Source organism: Hypanus sabinus, chromosome 13, assembly GCF_030144855.1.
Source record: "Hypanus sabinus isolate sHypSab1 chromosome 13, sHypSab1.hap1, whole genome shotgun sequence".
NCBI lineage: Eukaryota > Metazoa > Chordata > Chondrichthyes > Myliobatiformes > Dasyatidae > Hypanus > Hypanus sabinus.
The window spans coordinates 45,006,504-45,031,921 of NC_082718.1; the positions used below are offsets into that span (position 1 = coordinate 45,006,504).

Genomic DNA, 25,418 nt, shown 5'->3' on the forward strand with positions numbered 1-25,418 from the left:
AGAGGTTCATAGGATAAGGTCATATACCAAAGCAGGGCTAATTTTAAGGGAGTTAGATGGAATCTAGCTGAGGTCAATTGGGTAAGCTTATTGGAAAGGAAATAAATTAATGGCAAATGGGAGGCCCTTAAGAGTGTGACAGCAAGTGTCCAAGAGCAGCATGTTCCTGTTCGGATGAAGAGCAAACCTAGAAAGTTCAGGGAACCTTGTCTGATGAGAAATATTGAAGTTCTGTTCAAGAGAAAGAAGGAAGCACACATTAAACGTAAGAGCTCCGGAAGGGCCCTTGCAGAGATATTTTCATTCTTTGTTAACCATTGGTGAAGTTCACAAAGACTGGAAAATGGCTGATATTGTTCTTTTGTCTAAAAATGTTATCAAGGACAAGTCAGGAACCAGGAGCCTAGTAAGCCTGACATCAGTAAGTTACTGGAGGATGTTCTGGGGGAGTTATCAGCATTTGAAGTTTCAATGAACCTTTTAGAGTTTGTTGAAGAGATTAATTAAAAATGGTAGATAAAATAATTGATGTTTTCTATTTGGATATTAGTAAGTCTTTGACAAAGTAACACGTGGTAGGCTGGTCTGGAAGGTTAAGTCCCATGGAATCCAACAAGAGTGCCCTATTTAGGGCAATTGAAAATTGCCACAGAAGCAGGAAGCAGAGTGTGAAGGTTGAAAGTTGCTACTTGTAATAGAGGCCAGGGTCGAGTGGTATGCCACAGGGGTCAGCCATATGGAACAGTGTTGTGATTCATTATTTATAGGAATTATTTAAATGAAAAATGCACAAGGCTTAATGAGTAAGTTTTCAAATGATATGAAAATAGAAGGTTTTATTGGTAATGAAGAAGGTTATCGTAATTTCGAGTGATCTTGATTCAGTTAGTGAAATGGGCTGAGGGCTGGTGAAGGGATTTCAATGCAGTTAGATGTGAAGTGATGTATCTTGGAAAGAGCTATACAATGAATGGCAGGGTGTTAGGATGTATAACTGAACACAAGGATTTATGAGTACAACAGCTCACTGAAAATGGCTTCACTGGTAGACAGGGTGGGAAAAAGGACATTTAGTATTCATCAGTCAAGGCACTGAGAGCAGCAGTTGTGACATTATGTTGCAGTTGTGAAAGTTATTGATAAACCCACACTCGCAGTCGTGTATACAAGTTTGGTCATCCTGTTATAGGAAAGATGTGGTTAAAATGGAAAGAGTGCAGAAAAGATTTATCAGTGACTAGGAGGCATGAGTAAAGAGACAAGCCATGACAGGTCTTTGGAACATAGAAGAATGAGTGGTGACTTTAAAGAAATGTTTAAAATAATGAGAAGCATAGATGAAGTGGATGGTAAAAGTCTTTTCCCCAGTGTAGGGAAGTCCAAAACTAGGTAGCATATATTTAGAGTGAAAGGGAAAGATTTAAAAGGGACCTGAGGGACAACATTTCCACACAGAGAGTGGACACTATATGGAATGAGCTGCCAGCAGAAGTGGTTGAGCTTTGTACAATAAAATAAGTTAAGAAGCACTTGGGTAGGTACATGGAAAGGTGGTCTTAGAGGCACCATCTGACTGCAGGAAATTAGGATGAGCTGGATGGGCAACCTGGTCAGCATGGATTTGTTGGACTGAAGTGTCAATAGTAGTGCTGTATTGCGGTATGACTCTTTAACTGCCATGCAAACTTTAACATTCTTTCACCATTCTAAAGGTCCAACTACCTTTCTTCCATTTCTGGCTATAAACCTAATAAGATATGCAAATACTACTTCTTCATGGAAAGAGTCTATACAATGAATAGCTTGAGCATAGCCATTCTTAACAAAATCTGCATGGGTTTAGATGCACTTAACCACCACCTCTTAGAATGAATAAGTTTAGCAAAGTTAGGAGTGATGTTGACAAAACAAAACAAATCATTATATTGCCCAGGAAGATATGTAAAGTCCACTTGGTTGTTACTTCTAAGCAGATGCTTTGACCATGAATGCATGAAAGCTTGTCTGGCTTTTTTTTTTGATAAGCTCGAAGTTGGGATTCAGAGGCACAGGTACTGTGGCCAAAAGTTTGTGTTACTTAAGCTTAGAAACTTGAAATTGCAGCATGCGATCTTCAGGAGATCATACTGCAGCCCATTTCTGAATGAAGGTGCATTAATCACAAACCTATATCAGGTGTTTGAAGTCTATTCAATATTAGAAACATTTGCAATGACTTCATATTGTCAACACCTCACCATACTGAACTAAATGCTTGATGACAGCATTTGTTCTACTCTCAAGTTACCTCAGTTTTGAATGCTCAACATACTCAATTGTATTCCTTACTCCATTATACTTTGCAGCCTTTTCACTTTATGTACTGCTCTATATTTATTTGCTGTCCTTATCTTACTGACTTTCCTGTGGCTCACAGTAAAGCAGGGCTAACTATGCCATGGAACTCCAACACAACAGTGGATTGTGAAGGAAGTGACCACACACATCATCAATCACATTGGCCTTCAATGCCCAACCAACATTTTTGATAGAAGGCTTTTGACAGAAATTTGGATGTGATCTTTAAGATCTGGCAACCTTTCCTGCACACAGCTAAACAAAATCTTGACAATCACAATGAATCTTTGCATTTCCCTCTAAGAAATAGGTATTGAAGATTCATTTTATTAAAGGTGAACATCAGTTCAATTTTCATTCACTCTTATGACTAACTGCTCAATGTTTTGGGGTGACATGATCTCATGCCTGTATTGAAGTTGATGGATTCAAAATATTTTTATACAGTATTACCTGTGTCAAATTGCTTAACTTTGGTTAAATTAACTTGCTTTGAAGCTACTAGATTACATATTATGGTTAATTAATTAAAATCTTGATCACTTCTAAATCATCATTTAGCCTTACCTTTTAAACTTTGATCATTATTACTCGGCAGTGAAATGTAAAGCTGCATAATGGGAGAAATTTGTATTTGCATTTTCAACCCGTGTGTTGTTTCAAATTGAATGAAATATGATGATTGTTTGAATATTGTAGTTCCATCTGTGAAATAAAAAAACATTGGTTTAACTCAATAGTAGTTTTATCTTTAAGGAAATTTAATTTAATTTAACTTTGCTCGTACCCCTTTTCAATGGAAGTGCAATTTCTTCTCCATCCAGAGTAACATCACCATTGTTATTGAATGCATATGAGATCTATAAAACAAAATATTGTTTTCAAATGCCATTAAAAATTGTAATAGAACACTAAACAACATCGTAAATCAATACCTGATTCCTAGAAAATACAACACGCCGTAGGCATATATGTCGAGTTGCTTCGTGGCATAAATCCAATTGAATCGTCACGCTCCAGGAATCTCCCTACAGGATTTATAAAAGAAGGCTTTAGAATGTATAGATTTAGACCTATCAAGCAAGAATTAATATCATAGTTATCTCTACAACAGATGTGTCACTTACCTGAACTGCAATGTATGTGCAATCTTTTCTCAGATTATAGCTTTTACCATCAAATGTTGAAATATGTGTTCCTTCCTCCACTCTGCATCTCCTGGGGCACTCCCTTTGAGTACATACCCAAATGCCACTGTTGCAAATACTGAGGAAAAAAGAGGCCAATTCTCTCAGAGAAATATTTGATAAGAGAGTGAATGAATGATTCAGAATGGGATGAATTAGAAGCTGTTACCATGTTTCGCAATCAGTACTTCTTTTTCCTCCAGCGTTATAAATCTCTCCACCATATTCACATGGACAATCCGATTTTTTAATACATTCATTCTTACGTCTTATATTATCAAGAACGGTGCCTGAAGCAGATAGAATACCTAGTTAATGCATCATTTCATGAATGAGTCAATGTTTGAGATTTTCACAACTGAAGAGCTTACTATAATATTTTTGTCTATTTTGAAAATTGAAATTGGATAATGTATTTAAACTCAGATTTTGACATTTGTTAGACAAAGGAAATTTCCATTCATTGAAAGAATGTTGTTGAATGGCAAAAAAGGAAAGCAAAGATACAAGAACTGAAACTGGAGGAGGTACTTTGATTCCATGTGACTGCTCCACTATTCATTGATGTTATGGCTGATAGTTCATCTTGGAGCCACTTTTCTGCAGCATTCCTATATCCCTTGACTTGATCACTATAAGAAAAATCAAACTCTGACTTATTTGTCTCAGCATGAACCTTCACAGTCTTCTTGGGTAGAGTATATTAAAACTTAAATATTCAGGAAATCAGTGATTCCCAGGGGTGTTGGGAGTTTCTAAGGAGATGATAAAGATAAAGGGGCAGTGGGGGGATGCATGGTAGCAAAAGATTACAGTCTTAATTTAAGAAGTTAATTATTTGTTATAAGCATTTGATCCTCTGTGCCTCATAATGATCGTGTAATCAGCTAATCTCTTGCTAAGTCACCATTGCTTAGACTTTGCTTGAAGCATGTTATAGTTGTTGAAAAGCAATGTGGCACTCCTGTGTTTGGAAGTGCAACATTGGCTGAAGCAAACTTTTCAAATTTCTGTGTCTTTCTGAGTTGGGAAAGAAAGAATGGATACCAGATGATGATCTTCAACTATACTGTGCCCACCTATATGAGCTGCATAGAGATATGTCAGAGAGATTGCAGGATTTTCTCTCGATCCAAATTCCAAACTGGATAATAAATCCATTCCTGAACACTTGTAATGTGGAATTAACAGGAAAGAAGGAGGAAGAACTGATCTTGCTACAAAATGACTTTGAGCTGAAACTAATGTTCAAAAAATCACATCAAGACATTTGGTTGCAGGGAGGAATCTCTGAATGCCACCCTGCACTATGGAAAAAAAAGTTTAAGAAGTTCTTTAATTCCTTTCCAACATCATATTTACTGGAGTGTGGTTTCATTTACAGTCACCCAACTTCTTTCAAAGCAACGAAACAGACTGCAAATTACTGAACATGGGGTTCTGATACACTTTCTGAATGACATTCAGCCTGATGTTGAGAAGCTGATATCACTGCACCAAGCCCATCCATCTCAATGAAAGGTGAAAAGCAATAAAGTGAATAGTTGGACGACTAATGTAAGCTCTAAAATTGTTTATGGAAATAGTTTTTACTGTAATTAAATAAATAGCTTTATATTTGCTTGCAAGAAAATTAATCTCAGGGTTGTATATGATGACATATATGCACTTTGATAATACATTTACTTTGAACTTTGAAATATATTTGAATATTTTTGCAACTATTTATTACTGCTTTGAATTTGCAGTTCCTATTTTTCTTTCACTGTGTCTCATAACTCAAAATTCCTTATGGTTTTTATGTGATGGCTAGAAAGGGAGAGGGGGCACTTGGATGTGGTCTGGGAGCCGAGTGGCAGCAACTCAGAAAAGTTTGAATCAAAATGAACATATTTGTCCTGCAAATCCAATCCCTTATTATGAAACTGTGACCTCTGGATCCCAACCTTAGAGGCCAAAGTCTTGTTCTAGGAATCAATCTAATTATTTTACATTGGAGCTCCTGCAAAGTATGTTTAGTCTTTCTAAGTTGATCATACTTATATACAATATAAACCTTGTGGAATTTATAGTGGGTGAATTTTCATAAGAATCTGCACTTTTTGCATGTATGTAAAAAGAAATATCAATATAAGTATAAAAATCTACTGTGCATTCTAATGTTAGATATTTATTTATTGCTGCTGGTCTAAATAGTGTGAATGATTTTATAGTTTCAGTATTGTAATAACTTACAAGGTTTTCTAGGATTTGTGCTAGTGTTTTTGGCTTTTTTGACAATGAAAGAAATTAGGGGTCAGTCTCATTAGCATAAAACTGGGCAGAAATTTGTATCTATTGTATTTTCATGATGTGCAAAGAAGTTGGGATATGGAAAGATTTAAAGCTGAAATAATGCTCATTGTGGAATGAGAAATGGTGGTTATGAATATCTCACTTTGAAGTTGGTTATGAATGTCTCACTATGGTTCAGGGGCCAAGTCATGGGGATTAAGGAGCAATTTGCAGCGAGGGAAAGAAAATAGTTCTTGTTCTAAGGTGCATCTATTAATCCCACCACTAGCACTTTCCATCACTTCATCAATCTCATGCATGACCCCTCAACTGCCAAATTGTTCTGGATCTTTCTTTAATTGGCTGAGTCCCAATCTCCAAACCCAACAAGACAACACTGATCATTAGACAGGTGAATTCAACTGTAATCACCAGAACTTAGTGGTTCCTCTGACTGCTGAGCCTCTCTCCCAATGCTACCTATCTCTGCCACCCACCAACCTCACCCCACCTCTGGACCCAACCCATGCAGTTTTCAATATGAAGTGTGCAATGATGATTCAGATGTGACTAACAATGTGCTTTTATTGTCATTGAGTTTTGTAGTATAACCTTACCAGTTATGGGCATAACACCACGATCACGGTGTATGCCCACAACAGTGGACAGAAATCTTTAACTATCATATATTTATCAGAATCCTTCTTTTTATCCTCCATTAAGTCTCTGAAGGAGGGTTTGCCTAAAATTATTAAAGTCTTCACTCATTATAACTAATTTCACCACCATAATAATCCTTTACAACAAAATGCCTCCAAATGATCATAAGACTTCCAACGCAACTGCCATTCCGCTAAGTAGAATGTTCAGGAGCCATAGGCAGGCCTGCCCCATCCTGTTGGCTTCTAGCAGTATATAAGTTTTTTCACTATTTCTAAATTATTCTGGTGATCAGAGACATTGGAAATTTGGAAAATATTTATAAGATATTATTAAAAGAAAATATAAAAGAAAACATAAAAGAAAACATAAGTCATTAGCAATTAATTAAAGGCATAAATAACTACACAGTAATTTTTTTTTTAAATCCCAAAATTTACCTTTCAAATGAAGGTTACCAACACTATACAAATGGATGGCTGGTCAGAGCCTGGGAAGCCAGATATAAAATTTGTTCAGTCACTCAGCTAAGCAACATCAGAAATTCCCAGGAGTGAATTTAAACTTGGGAGTTGAATGACAGGTCAGATGCATTTCCAAACCTCTGCACTGCAGTGTCCAGTTACTTAATTCTGGAACGTACTGTGGCTGGCTGGCAGCTCTCTATAGGCTTTCTGGCTAACCATCAGCATATTCTGCTTCAATAAATCCCCATCATAATGAATCAGCCACAAGTCAAAAGTACTCTTACCTTTTGGACATTCACAAGTTATTTCAGGAGTGTCAATCTGTTGTGGATCTGGATTTGTACAAGTTGGAATAATTGGTTGACCAGCTTCATTGTAGATCTGATCCCCAGGGCATTTAGGAATTTCTGGAAAGGAAAATTAATGCACTTCAGACATTCAGTTAGTACAAATGCATATCTGCCACTGTGCTATTTCAGAGTGACAATATTTGGGAAATTTAACCCTAAACTATACATTTAATTTCTCAATATGGAGAAAATCTTACCACATCCTGAGGTTTTCCTCCAACCAGGCAGAATATCCTGAGGGTTGCACTGACTTACTAACTGTTGTAAAACAGGGCAGTGATCGGAAGGATTTCTTGGAGAAGCACAGTTGTCCAATATGCATAAGCTGGAGTAACTCTCAGAATTTTCACAAGAACTGAGATGGTTTGAGAGAGTTTCAATACATTTCTAAAGAAAATAAGGAAGGCAATAAAATGTATAATCACAAACCGAGTAAATATTGATCTGGCTGTGAAATCAACTTTGTTAGATTATTTTAAATCAAGCCCCTTAAAACTTTAGTTTTAAGTAATTATATTTAAGATAGGACTCCATTTTCTAAAGAAAGGTATTTCATTGATCAGGATTTGAAAGCAACTTTTTTAATGTTAGATCCATCCTTCAAAACTTCTAAAGCAAGGCAAAATACTGAGCGTCGTAACATTGTCTAATTTAACATTTGATAACTAGCTGCAAATGATAAGAACATTATGGAGATGGAAAGTTTGCCCCTTGAACATCAAAATGAAATTGCAGATTGGGCACTCACAGAAGAATGTATTTCATTTTCATACCAATTTCTAAAAAAGTCATTTAAAATAATGCTATAACAATGATTGATCAAGCTAGTGAAGAGGCAACAACCTGAAGTGTTATTTCTGCTTCTCTATCAACAGATGACACAGATGAGTATATCTGGTATTCTTAAAAATCTGAAATAACATTTACGTGCTGTCACCCAGCAGAGCAGGAATTCTATAAATCTATTTCTGAACTATCAGAATAAATTCACTAAAAGGTATCATGAAATTGTAGAGGCTAACTCCTGAGTTCTGTGAAAACCTCCAATCAATAAAAATAATTTTGAAAAGTGTAATACCACTTTTATTGGATCAAAGGTCTTTGCTGTTGTGATAAAACTGCTAGTACCTAGCACACTACAATAAGTACTCTATTCCCCTCAATATTCCTTGTGTTTGTACATTGCACATTGTATTTTCTAGGATTACCTTTATTTTCATATGCATTTTGCTTACATAGAAACACAGAATCATAGAAAACCTACACCACAAAATAGGCCCTTCAGCCCACAAAGCTGCGCTGAACATGTCCTTAACTTAGAACTACCTAGGCTTACCTATAGCCCTCTATTTTTCTAAGCTCATGTACCTATCCAGGAGTCTCTTAAAAGACCCTATCCTTTCTGCCTCCACCACCATTGCTGGCAGCCCATTCCACGCATTCGCCACTCTCTGAGTAAAAAACTTACCTCTGACATCTCCTATGTACCTACTTCCAGACACCTTAAAACTGTGCCCTCTCATGCTAGCCATTTCAGCCCTTGGAAAAAGCCTCTGACTATCCAAATGATCAATGCCTCTCATTACATTGTACATCTCTATCAGGTCACCTCTCATTCTGCATCACTCCAAGGAGAAAAGACTGAGTTCACTCAACCCATTCTCATAAGGCATGCTTCCCAATCCAGGCAACATCCTTGTAAATCTCCTCTGCACCCTCTCTATTATTTCCACGTCTTTCCTGTAATGAGGTGACCAGAATTCAGCACAGTACTCCAAGTGGGGTCTGACCAGGGTCTTATATAGCTGCAACATTACCTCTCAGTTCTTAAACTCAGTACCACAATTGATGAAGGCCAATGCACAGTATGCCTTCTTAACCACAGAGTTAACCTGCATAACAGCTTTGAGTGTACTAGGACTTGGATCCCATATCCCTCTGATCCTAAACACTGTCAAGAGTCTTACCTTTAATGCTATATTCTGCCATCATATTTGACCTACCAAAATGAACCACCTCACACTTATCTGGGTTGAACTCCGTCCGCCATTTCTCAGCTCAGTTTTCATCCTATCAATGTCCCGTTGTAACCTCTGACAGCCTTCCACATTATCCATAACACCTCCAACCCCTGTGTCATCAGCAAATTTACAAACCCATCCCTCCACTTCCTCATCCAGGTCATTTATAAAAATCACAAAGAATAGGGCGTCCCAGAACAGAACCCTAAGGCACACCACTGGTCACCAACCTCCATGCAGAATATGACCCATCTATTATCACCCTTTGCCTTCTGTGGGCAAGCCATTTCTGGATCCACAAAGCAATATCCCCATGGATCCCATACCTCCTTACTTTCTCAATAAGCTTGCATGGGGTATCTTATCAAATGCCTTGCTGAAATCCATATACACTACATCTACAGCTCTACCTTCATCAATGTGTTTAGTCACATCTTCATAAAATTCAATCAGGCTCGTAAGGTACGACCTGCCTTTGACAAAGCCATGCTGACTACTCCTAATCATATTATGCCTCTAAATGTTCATAAATCCTGCCTCTCAGGATCTTCTCCATCAACTTACTGCTGAGGTAAGACTCACTGGTCTATAATTTCCTGGGCTACTTCTACTCCCTTTCATGAATAAGGGAACAACATCCGCAACCCTTCAATCCTCCAGAACCTTCCCCGTCCTCATTGATGATGCAACGATCATCGCCAGAGGCTCAGCAATCTCCTCCTTTGCTTCCCACAGTAGCCTGGGGTACATCCCATCCGGTCCCTGAGATTTATTAACTTCAATATTTCCAAAAGCTCTAGCACATCCTCTCCCACTGAGAGACCTGAGACCTGACCAGGTTCATTTCCCAATACCAGATCAAGTACATCCTCTCCTTTTGCAGGCTTATCTACATATTGTGTCAAGAAACCTTCATGAACACACCTTACAAACTCCACCCTGTCTAAACCCCTCACTCTAGGGAGATGCTAATCAATATTTGGGAAATTAAAATCTTCCACCACAACAACCCTGTTATTATTACACCTTTCCAGAATCTGTCTCCCTATTTGCTCTCTGTTAATATTAGGTGGTCTATAAAAAACACCCAGTGGAGTTATTGACCCCTTCCTGTTCCTAACTTCCACCCACAGAGACTCTGTAGACAACCCTCCAAGACTTCCTCCTTTTCTGCAGCTGTGACACTATCCCTGATCAGCAGTGCCACACCCCCATCTCTTTTACCTCCCTCCCTGTCCCCTCTGAAACATCTAAAGCCTGGCAGTTGAAGTAGACGTTCCTGCCCCTGCACCATCCAAGTCTCTGTAATGGCCACAACATCATAGCTCCAAGTGCTGATCCACGCTCTAAGCTTAGCTGCTTTAGTCATAATATCCCCCGCCAGGATACTGGATCCCTCAGATTCAAGTGCAACCCATCCTTTTAGTACAGGTCACACCTGCCCCAAAAGAGGCCCAATGATCCAGAAATCTGAATCCCTGCCCCCTGCTCCAATCCCTCAGCCACACATTTATCCTCCACCTCATTCTATTCATCAGATATGTTCTCCTTCTTTAATGAACTGGGTTTCCCTCCCTCCACTATTGATGTTGTCATCACCCACATCCCCTCCATTTAATGTACATCCGCATTCAGCCTATCTTCCCGCCACCATAATAGCGATAAAGATCCTTACCTACCACCCCATCAGTCCGCACCCAACCCACTATCCTCCACAACTTCTGCCATCTTCAAAGGGATCCTAGCACTAAATATATCATTACCTCCACCAGCTCTCCTTTTCACAAGGATTGCTCCCTCTGTGATTCCCTTGTCCATTCCTCCCTCTCCACTAATCTCCCTCCCTGCACTGTTCCCTATTCCCTGCAATCATCCTAAGTGCTACACCTGCCCATACACCTCCTCCTTCACCTCCATTCTGGACCCCAAGAACTCTTTCCAGGTGAGACAACGCCACACCTGAGACTCTTCTGGGGTAATCTATTGTGTCCAGTGCTCCTGATACAGATTCCTCTACATTGGTGAGACCCGTCGTAAACTGGGGGGCCACTTCATCGAGCACCTTCACACCATCTGCCACAAGTGGGACTTCACGGTGGCCAAACATTTTAATTCCTATTCCCTTTTCAACATGTCAGTCGATGTGACGAGAAGAGGCCACTCTTATCAATTTCTCCTTCTGGTAAACAAATTCCACCCTTCCCTCCTCTACTTCCCCATTCTGACCTTTTCACCTATTCTCACCTACCTGTTACTTCCCCCTGTGTTCCCTCCGCCTTCCTTTCTCATATGGCCCACTCTTCCCTACCGCTTACCCCTTCTGCCCACCTGGCTTAATTTATCAACTTCCAGTTAGCCTCCGTCCTTTCCCCCCACTTTTTATTCTGACATCTTCCCCCTTCCTTCACAGCCTTGAAGAAGGGTCTCAACCTGAAACATCAATGGTGCTGCCTGACCTGCTGAGTTCCTCCAGCATTTTGTGTGCATTGCTCTGGATTTCCAACATCTGCAGACTTACTTGTGTTTATTATTTATTGTATTTTTATTGTATTCTTTTGCAGCATCAGATCTGCAGTAACAATCATTTTGTTTTCCTTTATAGAAACAATCTTCAATCTTGTTACCTCAAAAAAGTTCCCTTAACAAATCCACATTAATTTCCCTTGTTTCAATGTTGATTTATGCCATCCCTCAGAGCCTTTCAGGACAATTTGCCTTTGGCTAATCTCAGCTCTGTAGCCAGTTTCATTTTCTCTAATTTAGTCAGGCTTATTTACCAGCCCTCTGGCACCTTGTCCATAACCAAACAACTTTGAAAAATGGAAGTAATGGGAAAATGTAAGTATTTCCTCTCTTCTTTCTTTTAAGAGGCTGAGATACATGATATCCAGGTATTATGATTTATGCATCCTCCATCTTTACACAAGTGTTAGTTATTTGTTCTTCACAGACTAACCTTTCCTTGGCACATACCTTTAACATATCTTGGTTTTGATTGCTTCCATCTCCCATATTTTTCCATAACATTCAGTTTACTATTCTAATTTCACTTTAATATTGGAGGAGGAGCGGGTAGTGTTAAGGAGACAGAGAGATTTAGATAGTTTAGGGGAATGGGCAAAGAAGTGGCAAATGAAATACAATATTGGAAATGTATGGTCATGCACTTTGGTGGAAGAAATGAATGGGCAGAATATTACTTAGATGGGTAGAGAATTGAAAATGCAGAAATGAAAAGGGACTTGGGAGTACTTGTTCAGGATACCCTGAAGGTTAACCTCCAGGCTGAGTCGGTGGTGAAGAAGGCAAATGCAATGTTGGCATTCATTTCTGAAGGTATAGAATATAACTGCAGGGATGTGACGCTGAGGCTCTCTAAGGCACTCGTGAAACCACACTTGGAGAATTGTGTGCAGTTTTGGGCTCCTTATTTTAGAAAGGATATACTTACATTGGAGAGGGTTCAGAGAAGATTCACGAGAAAGATTCCAGGAATGAAAGGGTTACAGCATGAGGAACATTTGGCAGCTCTTGGGCTGTATTCCCAGGAGTTCAGGAGAATGAGGGAAGATCTCATAGAAACATTCCAAATATTAAAAGGCCTGAACAGATTAGACATGGCAACGTTATTTCCCATGGTAGGGGATTCTAGGACAAGAGAGCATGTCTTCAGCATTGAAGGATGTCTATTTACAACAGAGATGCAGATAAATTACCTTAGTCAGAGTATGGTAAATGTGGAATTTGTTGCCATGAGTGGCTGTGGAGGTCAAGTCATTGGGTGCATTTCAAGCAGAGATAGATAGGTTTTTGATTAGCTAGGGCATCAAAGGGTATGGAGAAAAGGCAGAGGAGTGGGGATGATAGAAGAATTGGATCAGCGGATGACTGAATGTGGTGCAGACTCTAGGCCAAATGAGCTACTTCTGTTCCTATATCTTATGCACCTTTTATACTCCAAAAGCCTTTCTGTGGTGTTGATGTCTGTCATAACTTTCCTTTCTTGCCTTATCCTAGATATGAGTGAATTTCAAGATACACTTGCATCCGGAATTTGGAGCTCTTGCTTTTTTTATGGGTATGTGGTTGCTCTGGACCTTTGGAATCCAGCTCATATTCATAGCATAATAATTTGCCCATTTAGGACTGACATGACCTTGGACTGTCGGTAGAATATTCTGAGGGTTCTGAGTTTGTTGCTGTTGCTTTTTGTTTTGTATCTTATTAATTATAATTATCTGTATTGTTTTGCTTTGGGATTTTTAATAAGCTATTCTCAGGTCTTCTCTAGTTTACATTTAAGTTACAATTGACCTTGAATACTTCCAATTAATTCTCTGTGACTTTGCAGATATCCAATTAAGCATCCTTGGACTTTTGTCTCGTATTAGAATAGTTATTTGTATGCCTGTTATTACCCTGGAGTTTTATCAGTTGAGCACAGACACCATCGTGCCCTCAAGTGTATTTAAAGGGGTAGTGCTAAGCCTTTGTTGGCTTGGTTGTCCTGATCCTTGCCTAGTGAAGCTCTGGCTAAGTGATCCAAGACCTTGTAAGTGCAACTGTTTTGTTTTGTTAATAAAATTCCCAGTTTAGTTTAACCCTTCTGAGTCTCTGTGTGACCCTGTGCCTGAGTCTGAAGATACAGTGTAACAGAAAATTCTTCACTTAATATTTTCAGTTTTTGAAAATTTCTACCCCGACAGCTGGATATGCTCAGGGGGAGTTGGTAAGAATGTCAGTCATAATTTTATTGGATGGAAGATCAAATTCACAAATTCAAGGTTTCTCCTACTTCTTTTTTCCTTCGAAAAGAAATAAGAAATTAAACAGAACTCATTAGCTAAATATTCAGAAGAGTTTTCATTGTTGTTTGTTTACTGATCAGGGTTTTATACCATCCCTGTACCAAATTAATAAATATTTATTCCTAGATTGTGTCAGATTAAACGTGTGCTAAAGTGAATTATAATGGGAGTACAAGAAATCATACAGAAATACAAAACTTACCAAGGCTTCTGAGCAAAAAGCAATTTCAGGTACATCGACTTTGCAACTGGTGGTTGAAACAGACTCACTCAAAATAGTGGATACAGTCACTAGAGAAGAATGAAAAAAATGAAACTCTATTTTGAACTATAGCTAGTACCATGTTTACAGTCAAACCACTAGATGAACTTGGATTGTCTGAGATACAGCAGAATGACAATTCAAGATATTAGAAACATAGAATCATCGAAAACCGACAGCACAATACAGGCCCTTTGGCCCACAAACATGTGCCAAATATGTCCCTACCTTAGAAATCACTAGGCTTACCCATAGTCCTCTATTTTACTAAGCTCCATGTACCTATCCAGAAGTCTTTTAAAAGACCCTATCATATCCACCTCCACCACTGTTGCCGGCAGCTCATTCCATGCACTCACCACTCTCTTGAGTAAAAAACTTACCCCTGACATCTCCTTTGTACCTACTCCCAAGCACCTTAAACCTGTGTCCTCTTGTGGCAACCATTTCAGCCCTGGGAAAAAAAGTCTCTGACTATCCAGATGATCAATAACTCTCATCATCTTACACACCTCTATCAGGTCACCTCTCATCCTCCGTCGCTCCAAGGAGAAAAGGCCAAGTTTGCTCAACCTATTCTCGTAAGGCATGCTCGCCAATCCAGGTAACAGTCTTGCAAATCTCCTCTGCACCCTTTTTATGGCTTCCACATCTTTCCTGTATCTTTCCAGAACTGAGCACAGTACTCCAAGTGGGGTCTGACCAGGGTCCTATATAGCTGCAACATTACCTCTCAGCCCCTAAATTCAATTCCACAATTGATGAAGGCCAGTACACCATACGCCTTCTTAAACACAGAGTCAACCTGCGCAGCTGCTTTGAGCGTCCTATGGACTTGGACCCCAAGATCTCTCTGATCCCCCACACTGCCAAGAGTCTTACCATTAATAGCATATTCTGCCGTCATATTTGACCTACTAAAATGATCCACTTCACACTTAGCTATTTGAACTCTATCTGCCTCTTTTCAGACCAGTTTTGCATCCTATCAATGTCCCACTGTAACCTCTGACAGCCCTTCACACTATCCACAACACCCCCAACCTTTGTGTCATCAACAAACTTACTAACCCATCCCTCCACTTCCTCATCCAGGTCATTGATAAAAATCACGAAGAGTAAGGGTGACAGAACAGATCCCTCAGGCACTCCACTGGTCACCAACCTCCATGCAGAATATGACCCATCTACAACCACACTTTGCCTTCTGTGGGCAAGCCAGTTCTGGATCCACAAAGCAACGTCCCCTTGGATCCCATACCTCCTTACTTTCTCAATAAGCCTTGCATGGGGTACATTATCAAATGCCTTGGTGAAATACGTATATGCTACATCTACTGCTCTTCCTTCAGTGTATCATTCAATAATTGCAGTATATCAAACATTTGAGATACTCATTTGATAAATTCATTTTTTACATATATCATTGTCACTAAATCCCTTGGAAGTTTTACTCAGGGATTTTTAAGTTTATTTGCAAGTCTAGAAGTGAAGCTAGATTGAATGATTTTATTCTCCTGCCATTTACTATTTTCCATTATTCAGCATTCTTTGTGTACAATTCCCACATGTATTCCATTTGTAATTTTATTTTTGCACTGCATTCCATCATTTACACTTATGGCGATGTTACAGCAGAAGGGGAAAGGGAATCCTAAAATAATGTAAAAAGTCAAGTGAACAGCAGCATAAGAACAATTTAGTAAGATGAAATCATGTAGCTTTGTCTGTTGGAATAAATCTGCTTTCTACATTTCAGCAAGAAATCTGTTACTGAGGTCTGTTCAACATACAGCACAAAACACAATATTTAGCCCAACTAGTCTATATACTAGATACTTCTCAACACTCATCCAGCCCAATCATTAAAAACTGCTGCTTTCTTCTTCAATCTGAAGGAGGCTCAATGGGCTGAATGGCCTAATTTGCTCCTATATCTTTTTTTTTATCTTACCTCCCCATAAACAGTTAATAATCTTCACCCACCAGGCTCCTGAACCAAAATGGATAACTTCACCCATCTCAACACTGAACTAATTCCACAACATATAAACACACTTTAAATGACTCTACAACTTGTGTTATGATTTGTTTTTCTCTGTATTTGCAGTTTCTCTTCTCTTGTATGTCGATTATTTGTCCATTTTTGTTCGTATGTAGCGTTTTGTTGATTCTATTGTATTTCTTTGTATCTACTATGAATGCCCACAAGGAAATTAATCTCAGGGTAGTATTTGGTAAATAAATTTACTTTGAACTTTGAAATCCAGTTATACTGCATTTACTCTTTTCTGCAGTAATCCAAACTGCAAACACTGGGAAGGAAAGATTCTTCTGAATTCCTCTTTGAACTTAAAAGTAACCATCTTATTTTTACAATCACTATTTCTGTTCTTCCCCCTACAAGTAAAAATATATTCCTTAAATCTACCTTATTAACCTACTTCATGTTGGAAAACTCTGTGACATCACTCCCTTTTCTACATTTGATTTTTCCTGATAAATATACCGCAACTCCAACTTTCAGTGTTATTCTTGTAATTACTCTTGTATTACTCTGCATCTTTTCTAATGCTTCTATATCACTTTAATATGAGCATTTACTAGCCCTGGGGGAGTGTAGAAGGATTTCCAATAACATAATGCCTTTCAACACATCAGCACATCCCAAAGAGCTGTACAGGCAGTATTTTTTAAGCACAGTCATTCTTGCAATGCAGAAAACATGACAATCAGCTCATGGTGACCAAGAACACCTAATTTTCTGGCCACTTTTTTTCAGAATAAGACTGCACGTAATATCAGTATCCTAAAACATCCTTTCCCAAATGAAACCCAAAAACTTACTTTCATTTTTACTAGTGTCCCTCAAAACTGGCTTAACATATGTCAGTAGGTGCATTAAATATAAACTAAATAGTGATCTGCATGGATACAGATTGAAATCTTCTCTAGTTCTTGCAGGTGCCATAATGTCATCGTGTAGCAAAGGAAAGTATGTCATCCTTAAAGTTACACTCCACATGACAACCATACTGTAGCATTTGACCGTATGGCTTTCACTGAAGCCAGAGAGTCTAAAGAGGAACAGAAAGCTCCTAATGTTCTCAACAAGGTGTTAATGAATGTGAGGCCGAGTTGGAAAAAATAATTGGATAAAGTCTGACATTACCTGAAGAAAGAAGGAGATTATCTGAACGTTTGAGGATAGAGATGCTCTCTTGTGCCTGGTGCCAACCAGACTAGAGGAAAGCATTGTTCCGATGACTGGAGCGCAGTTTAGATGTTGGTTAAATTTTCCAAGATGTACATTTTCCAAATTTGACCTATGTCTGTCACTTTCAGTTTGTGAGCATGTTCTCTTGTGAGCATAATAACTTTTTAAATATTATCTATACATCAACTTTTACAGTTTGCACTGCTTAGCCTGGAAAATAGATTACACTGCCTTTTAGTGAGTAGAGGCATTTTTTCCAAATCATGTGCCCCAAAAATTATCTCAAAAATTGGGTGTAAAATGTTTAGAAAACCACCAGTGCATGGTTGTGTTAATTTGAGATTTGTCTGAGAACCAATAGAAGTTCTTCAATTCTCATGGCTACCGCAAATTTGCTGTGTAACAATCAGAAAATGAAGTTCCCTTCCCCACAGTCATATTGAGACCAGACACATTGTGAGGTGATGTATATTTTTGCTTGCTGAAGAGGCATAGAAAGAGCACCAACATTTTCAAAGAAAAATATTTCAATATTAGCCAATGAAATACAAGGAGCTATTCCAAAAATGAAACATTATGAATCTCTTGACAATTCAAGGTAATTCTTCACAGCACCCAAATCTAGTTCATTAGGAGCTGCGCTCAAAAACACACAAACACACACACACGCACACACTTCCTACATTCCCCACAGTTATCTGTCCAGCAAAGAGTTCAAGCCCACAGATGTGTAATAAATATATATTTGATTTAAATAAAGTTTCAGGAATAGTAGAAAGTCTACTGATAAGTCTTGCAACCCTTTCTGTGGGCAGAGGGATCACTCAGATACTCATTATTGAATAACTTAATTAGTAGACAAACTATTTGTGAGTTTGACAGCAGTATACACTTTGGGAAGTGAGTTAAGTCTCCAGTGAGTTTTGGTGCTGCTTTCTGAAGGGTTCGATTGTGAGCTGTGGGTTCTTTTAAATGACATCAAGATGATGAATTCAGCCGGTTGTTTTATTTGCATTTTGCCAAACAACAGTTATTTTCTGCAACTAAGAACTCTATTTTGAGTGTAGAAAGTTCCAATGTGTTATGTGATATCACAGAATGTAGAAGGCATGGGGAAAACATTAACACAGTGAAGTAGATCCCACCTGGAGCGCAAATCTAATTTTGAGATTGGAATTAGCTTATCCAGAAAAGCTCCCTATTGTCATTTACTTTCTTATTACATTGATTTTGGACTGCATAGCATTGATAAAGCCACCACAATGAAGCTATTTTCTAGAATACCTACTCTTACTATCAGTAAGTCTGTTTAGTTCTATCTGTTAGTTTGTCTCTCAGTTCACCATGTCTCATTATGGGTTTGCAGTGTGAAAATTCTAATATACTGCTGCACATAGTAATTCAGAAAGAAATTAATTTCCATCCAAAGTCAACATAATTTTGCACTTATTTTGATAATCAAATAGAATTATATTTTTGGCAATTCTTTTTGAGAGAAAAATATAAACAATGTCATAGAAAAATCCATGCTAACTTAAAAAACAACAATTTATACTTACTTTGTTTAAGTGTCTGTTTATTGTTTTTCTTCTTATCAAAATTTTCGCAGAGTCCGCAAACACGTCCACTGTATCTAGGGTGAAGTTTTAGCTGAAAGACAAAAGTGTAGGACCAAGATTATTTGCAAAGATTGTTATTTAGGTTTCTTGCAGAAACAGCATCGCCTTAAATTGCATCACCACAAATTAATCTAAAAATAAATTTGCTCTCTGTTGATCTTTAATGCATCCTTTAACTAGTATGAAAGGTTTACAATAAAGATAAAATTGATCAGATTGAAAATGATCAGTATGGTTTAAGTACCTCTTAGAGACACTTCAATCCAAGTGGCCAAACAATAAAACATCAGATACCTGTATGAAGGACTGGGTTAACCATGTGCTGAGATAAGGCCAAGCCAGAAAATGAGATAAATAGGCAATAATCTAAATGTATATGCATTTCACTAAGTTGTAGATCAGAAAATATTGGAAAGCCAGCAATGAGAAAACAACAACTGCCGCTTATATTCCAAGACTATGTGGAACATCATAGTCCAAAATAAATAAATGTCAAAGGACATCGATAAGTTCACCACAGAAGTAGCCTCTTTGACCAACTGTGCCAAACTATTAATGACCAAGTGTTCCATTAAACTAATTCCCTCTGGCTACATAATGTCCATAACCTCTCCCCCCCAATTCCTTGCACATTCATTTGCCAATCATAGAGCCTTTTGAACACCTCCATTGTATTTGCCTCCAGCCCCACCCTTGGCAACTCAATCCGAGCACCAAAGACTCTGTGTTTAAAAAAAAAACAATTGCACATCGCCTTTGAAATTCTCACCTCTATCTTTAACATGTGCCTTCTGGTATTATACATTTCTATACTGGAAAAATATACCAGCTGTCTACTCAATTTTTCCCTCTCTTAATCTTATAAACCTCTATCAGATCTCCACTCAGCCTCTGATGCTCCAGAGAAAACAAACCTAGTTTGTCCAACCTCTTCTTAGAGTACATGTCCTCTAATGTAGGTAGCAATATGGCCATCGATCTACAAGACTGTCAGCCTGTCATCTGTAGTGGTGAAATTACTACAGGGAATCCCAATGGACAGGATTGACCAGCCTTTGGATAAACAGAGTCTTATTTGGAGCATTCAAGATGGCTTTGTGTGTGAAAAGCTGTGTTTGACAAACTCTCTGGACTTTTTTTAAAACCAAAGAAGTAGATGAAAGGTAGAGCAGTCGATGCCGTCTATTTGGACTTCAGCAGGGCCTTCATCAAGGTGCCACATCGTAAATTGGTCTGGAAGGCTCGGTCTCATGAAATTTATGGAGAGCTATTTAGCAAGATTCAAAATGGCTCAAGTAGGAAGAAGAGGAATGTGGTTAAAGATTTGTTTTAGAATGGAGACCAATGACTAATGGTGTGCCACAAAAGTTGATATTGGTACCCTTGTTATTAGTTATTAGTATAAATGGTTTGGGTGCAAATGCCACTAAGTTTGCAGATGACACAAAATTAGAAGTTGTTGTTGACAATGAAGAACATTATCATAGATTACAAGGGGATCTTGATCTATTTGTTGAAATGGGCAAATGGTTTTCAATTCAGATGAACGTGAAGCAATGCAATTTATAGTACCAGGGTATAACGTACTATAAATGGTAGGGCACTTGTGAGCTTAATGGAACAGAAGGAATTAGAAGTATGGTTCATTACAATCAATATCACAGGTGAAAAAGGACATTTAGCATACTGACCTTCATCGGGTATGGCACTGAATATAAGAGTTAGGACATTATGGTGCGATAGGTAAGTCATTGGCGGAGCTGCACTTGGAGCACTGTGTACTGATTTTGTCACCCTGTTGTAAGAGCTATGTGGTTAAACTGGAAAGAGTGCAAGAAGGATTTACGAGGATGTTGCCAGGACTAGAGGACCTGAGTTATAGGGAGAGACTGGACAAACGAGGTCTTTATTCTTTGAAATAGAGGAAATGAAGAGCAACCTTACAGAAATGTTTAAAATATGAGAGGCACACGTAGAAAGGATGGTAACAGTTATTTCCCCCGGGGAGGAAAAACTAGAACTTGGAGGCATAGATTTAGAATGAGAGGGAAAAGATTTAGAAGAGACCTGACGGGCAACCTTTTCACACAGAAGGTGCTGAGTATATGGAATGAACTGCCAGAACCTTGAGCCTTATAAAACTCAGTAGTAAAATTAGGTATGAATTGATCCAGCATCTGCTGACTTAAGGAACCAGAGTTCTGGACTATCCCATTATTTGAAAGTTTTCCGGATTTTGGTCCAAAATTCCCTAGCTTTCGTTTAAAGATTATGCCCCTTATACTGGATCCTTGAGCCAGAGAAAATAATTTAACTGTATCATGTTAACTCAAAGAAATAGGGACAACACTTATTCAGCCCGCATTAGATACTTAAAGCTGGTGCCATTTTTGTGAATATCTACTGATTTTCTTCAAGCCCAATAAGACTATCAGACGAGAAGTTTTAAGAGTAGAATTAGGCCATTTGGACCATTTTTTCATGGTGGATCCATTTTCCTTGCCAGCCCCAATCTCCTGCCTTTTCCCCATATCTCTTCATGCCCTGACTAATCAAGAATCTAACAACCTCTGTCTTAAATATACCCAATGACTTGGCCTCCCCAGCCACCTATGGTGATGAATTTCACAGATTCACCCTCTAAGGCTAAAGAAATTCCTCCTCATCTCAATTATAAAAGAACAAGCCTCTGTTCAGAAGCTTCATATAAGCTGATCTCACCACTGAATACACTGTTCCAGACAGAGTCTGACCAAGTCTGACCAAATCCCTTGAGAGGATTACCAACATTCCATTAGCCTCATATTCCAATTTCTTCAAGTACCAGGTAATTCATGACAATAAGTAGCATCGTTATCAACAGGTCCCCCATCATCATATTCTGGAGGGGCCATCACTGAGCTGAACCTCATCTGCAACCGCTCATAATTAGAGTGGTGGAAGAGAAAATTAGAGGATGGGCATTCTGTAACAAATATATCTCAGATCCTCACTTCCAAAGGCCCTTACATCTTCCAAAAGTTAGGAGTGTGATAGAATATTCTCTGACTGTCTACCGCTTCTACAGATCTCAAGTTCAGAACCACCAGGACAAAACACCATTTTAAGTAATACTATCACCTTCCTAAATATTTATTCTATCCATCATTGTTGCATAGTGATTGGTATGTATAGCACTTACAAAATGCACTCTAATTACTCATCCAAGCCACTTTACTAATACATCCCAAAACCATGACCTCTTCCACCAAGAATGAGCAGATGCATGTAAATGCTGCCACCTGCAGGTACCCCTACAAATTACACACCATCTTGACTTAGAAATCATTGTTACTGAGACTAAATATGGACCTTCCTGCCTAATAGCATTTTGGGAGAAGAATTACACCATTATCTTTTCAAGAGCAATTAAGAATGAGCAATCAGTGCTGACCTTGTGTCTAATGCCTAGACTACCAAACATGAATAAAATCTTCCCAACAATGAACTCCAATTGCTGCTATTGTCCCTCTCAGTTATATGACTGAGGTTCGTTCTGTCATCATGTACATACAAAAACAAAATCATAATCAACAAACATATTGTATATTTTTAATGTAAGGGAAGAGCTAAACCCAAATTAATTGATGTGATCTATTTGGACCTTGAGAAGGCCTTCATTGAATTGAAACACAAGGGATTATTACACAAATTTCAAGTGCACATTATTGGAGCTGACAAAGTGATGAAGACTGAGCATTGTTCAATGGATAGAGAAACAAGAGTGGAAATAGACATGTCAGTTTGATTTGGGAGGCTATGATCACTGTGATGCCAAAAGATGACTGCTGGGCCCCAGTCACCCACAAGCTGCATCACTGATTTTGATGAGGGAGTCAGCTATAATATATCCAAGTCTCCTGTTGATAAGAGGCTGGGTGACATATGTACTGTGAGGAGGGCATAGAGAAATGCTGGGGGAATAATAACAGACATAGTGAATAAGCAAATATGTGGCAGATGGAATATGTCATACATACATTCAGTAGAAAAATAGAATAGCAAGGTAAGATGTCAAAAGATATCAATGTTTAGAGTTAGGTTGAGTATCATTCTACATGCTTACTTGCAGATCCACCATGCAGTTAGGAAAGCAAACGGTACTTGACCATTGTAAGCACATGACTGCAACAGCAGGAACCTCTTACTGTAATTACATAAAGTACTAAAGGGACCACTCCTGGAATATTGTGTTTAGACCAGAAGACCATAAGACCTAGGAGGAGTATTAGGCCATTTGGCCCATCGAGTCTGCGCTGACATTTTGGCATGTTCTCCAAACCTAAAGAAGGATATACTTGTGTAAGAAATAATGCAACTTAATTCACTAAAATCATTCCTGAGACACAGGTATTTGAGCGATGAGGACAAATAATCTGATTGGGTCCATATTCTCTTGACCAAAAAAAATGAAGGCTGAGCATAGAAATTCCTTATAAGGCCTAAAATTATTGATACAGAACTGATAATTATTGTGGCTGGTGTTAGTATGAGGGACTAGAATGTCAAGATAAGAGGTTAGGCATTCAGGACAGAGATGAGAAAAAATACTGTTACTCAAAGGTGAAGAATTCTGTTAATGAAAGGGCTGTAAAGATTCAGTAATTTAGTATGTTCAAGACAGAGATCAACAGATATTAGATATTTGCTGGACTTAAGAATTAAGAACTTAAAAGGAAATGTGGTACTGAGGTAAAAGATCAGCCATGATATTACTGAATGCCTCAGCAAACACAAACTGCCAATTGCTTATTCATGCTTCTATTTCTTATATTCTTATGAAAATTTGCTTGCAAACCTTTTTTGAAGGGGTTTGAAGGCTGAATATCAACTAGAGTGAGCTTTAATAAGCAGACATTCTTTTCACAGATAAACTGTATTTTGCTTCCAAACATACTGATGTGAAATTAAGATGTACCTTTTTATTATTGTGCATTATAATATTTTACTTCATGTAAAATTTATTTGCTCAGGTATAAGAAATATCTGTTTTGATGAGACAGGGTTTAAACAAACAAAGCTCCATGAGACTAGTTGATAAAATGGTAGTTTTTTTCTGAGGTTGCACAGAGGTATATTTGAGAAATGTGACTTCACCTTCCCTTGTCTTCAAGAGAACACATAGAGGCTGTTGGTGTTATGGAAATTAACCCTTGCAGAATTCACATACCACAACTCAAAAAATTCCGTTACAAAATAAAATTGGCTCCCATAGAATTTATGTACTCATTAACTAAATTAATCAACAAAACATTGTATTTTTCACTGCTTGTCATGATGCAGCTCTGTATTATGGAAAATCATTATACGCCTGTTTTCTAGGGACACAACCCACAACCCTGCAACCACCCAAATTATGGAGGGATTATCTGTATCTCAATAATAAAGATCATGTATAACATAACATGTTTCCTAAAATGGAAGGATATACTTAGGATATCTCACCGACAGTGCATCGTTACCATTCCAGAGCAGCGATACGGAATTCTTCTTGTTTGTAATTCTGGTGTTAATTCCATTATTATGAATTTTGATCACCTTGTCATTATATGGCAAAGTTACTCTATAAATAATAATGATATGAAAATAACATTAAAAATTCTGCAACATATCATGAAGTCTTTTTATCTCTATTGATGTATTGGGCAAAACTGCGTTTGATTCAGTATCCTTTCTTCGTCAGTTTCTAAGTCAGGCAATAGGGAATGACTACATGGACAATTAAGTCTCAGCTGGCTTACTGGCAGTCCAAACTTCTATGGCATTTGCTGGCTGTGTGTCTTTTGAACAGTGTTCGTATGTCTTTAATAGTCAGCGGCATTTAAACCACAACAATAACTTGAATAATAACTATTTATAAATAATAAAAATAGAGAAAAAATTAAATATATAAACAGGTTTGTATTTGAGATAGTTTGTAAAGTATCTCGCACAAGCCTGCACTTACAACTTTACCCTCAAGGATGGAGACCCGCGTTTAATTAGGGTCGCTATACTGCATGCACACCAGCTCTCCCTGCTGTAAAGTGTCTGTGAAGTGACTTATGGAAGTCCAAAGCATTATGAATATTGGAAAGCCAATCATCTACAGAACCACCAGCTGCTAGTAAGCACCAATCAGATCAATACTTTCCTTTTGATGCCTGATTTACTATTGACATAATAAGTTTAACAAGC

At 38.2% G+C, this 25,418-nt stretch overlaps 1 protein-coding gene and 1 long non-coding RNA gene across 10 annotated transcripts in view; one reads left to right on the forward strand and one right to left on the reverse strand.

The window, feature by feature from the left end:
• LOC132403818 (mucin-2-like) overlaps nt 1-24,976 on the reverse strand; it is an 81,087-nt gene extending 56,111 nt beyond the window's left edge. Inside the window, exons 1-10 of the mRNA XM_059987536.1 lie at nt 24,687-24,976; nt 19,143-19,233; nt 14,307-14,395; nt 7,473-7,662; nt 7,210-7,332; nt 3,694-3,814; nt 3,465-3,603; nt 3,273-3,365; nt 3,125-3,197; nt 2,905-3,042 (exon numbers count right to left, since the gene is read on the reverse strand). Of these exons, the coding sequence (XP_059843519.1) occupies nt 2,905-3,042; nt 3,125-3,197; nt 3,273-3,365; nt 3,465-3,603; nt 3,694-3,814; nt 7,210-7,332; nt 7,473-7,662; nt 14,307-14,395; nt 19,143 (967 nt within the window). The 5' untranslated portion in view covers nt 19,144-19,233; nt 24,687-24,976. The remainder of the gene's footprint in view (nt 1-2,904; nt 3,043-3,124; nt 3,198-3,272; nt 3,366-3,464; nt 3,604-3,693; nt 3,815-7,209; nt 7,333-7,472; nt 7,663-14,306; nt 14,396-19,142; nt 19,234-24,686) is intronic.
• LOC132403819 (uncharacterized) overlaps nt 1-25,418 on the forward strand; it is a 118,153-nt gene that overhangs the window by 58,382 nt on the left and 34,353 nt on the right. For 4 of the 9 annotated variants that reach the window (XR_009515355.1, XR_009515357.1, XR_009515350.1 and 1 more), the window contains one exon: nt 4,909-5,081. The exons of 3 other annotated variants lie outside the window; for them this stretch is intronic. This is a non-coding gene — a long non-coding RNA (uncharacterized LOC132403819). Of the gene's footprint in view, nt 1-4,908; nt 5,082-13,313; nt 13,375-25,418 lie in introns of all 9 variants that reach the window. 2 more of the 9 variants (XR_009515353.1, XR_009515352.1) reach the window with 2 other exon arrangements.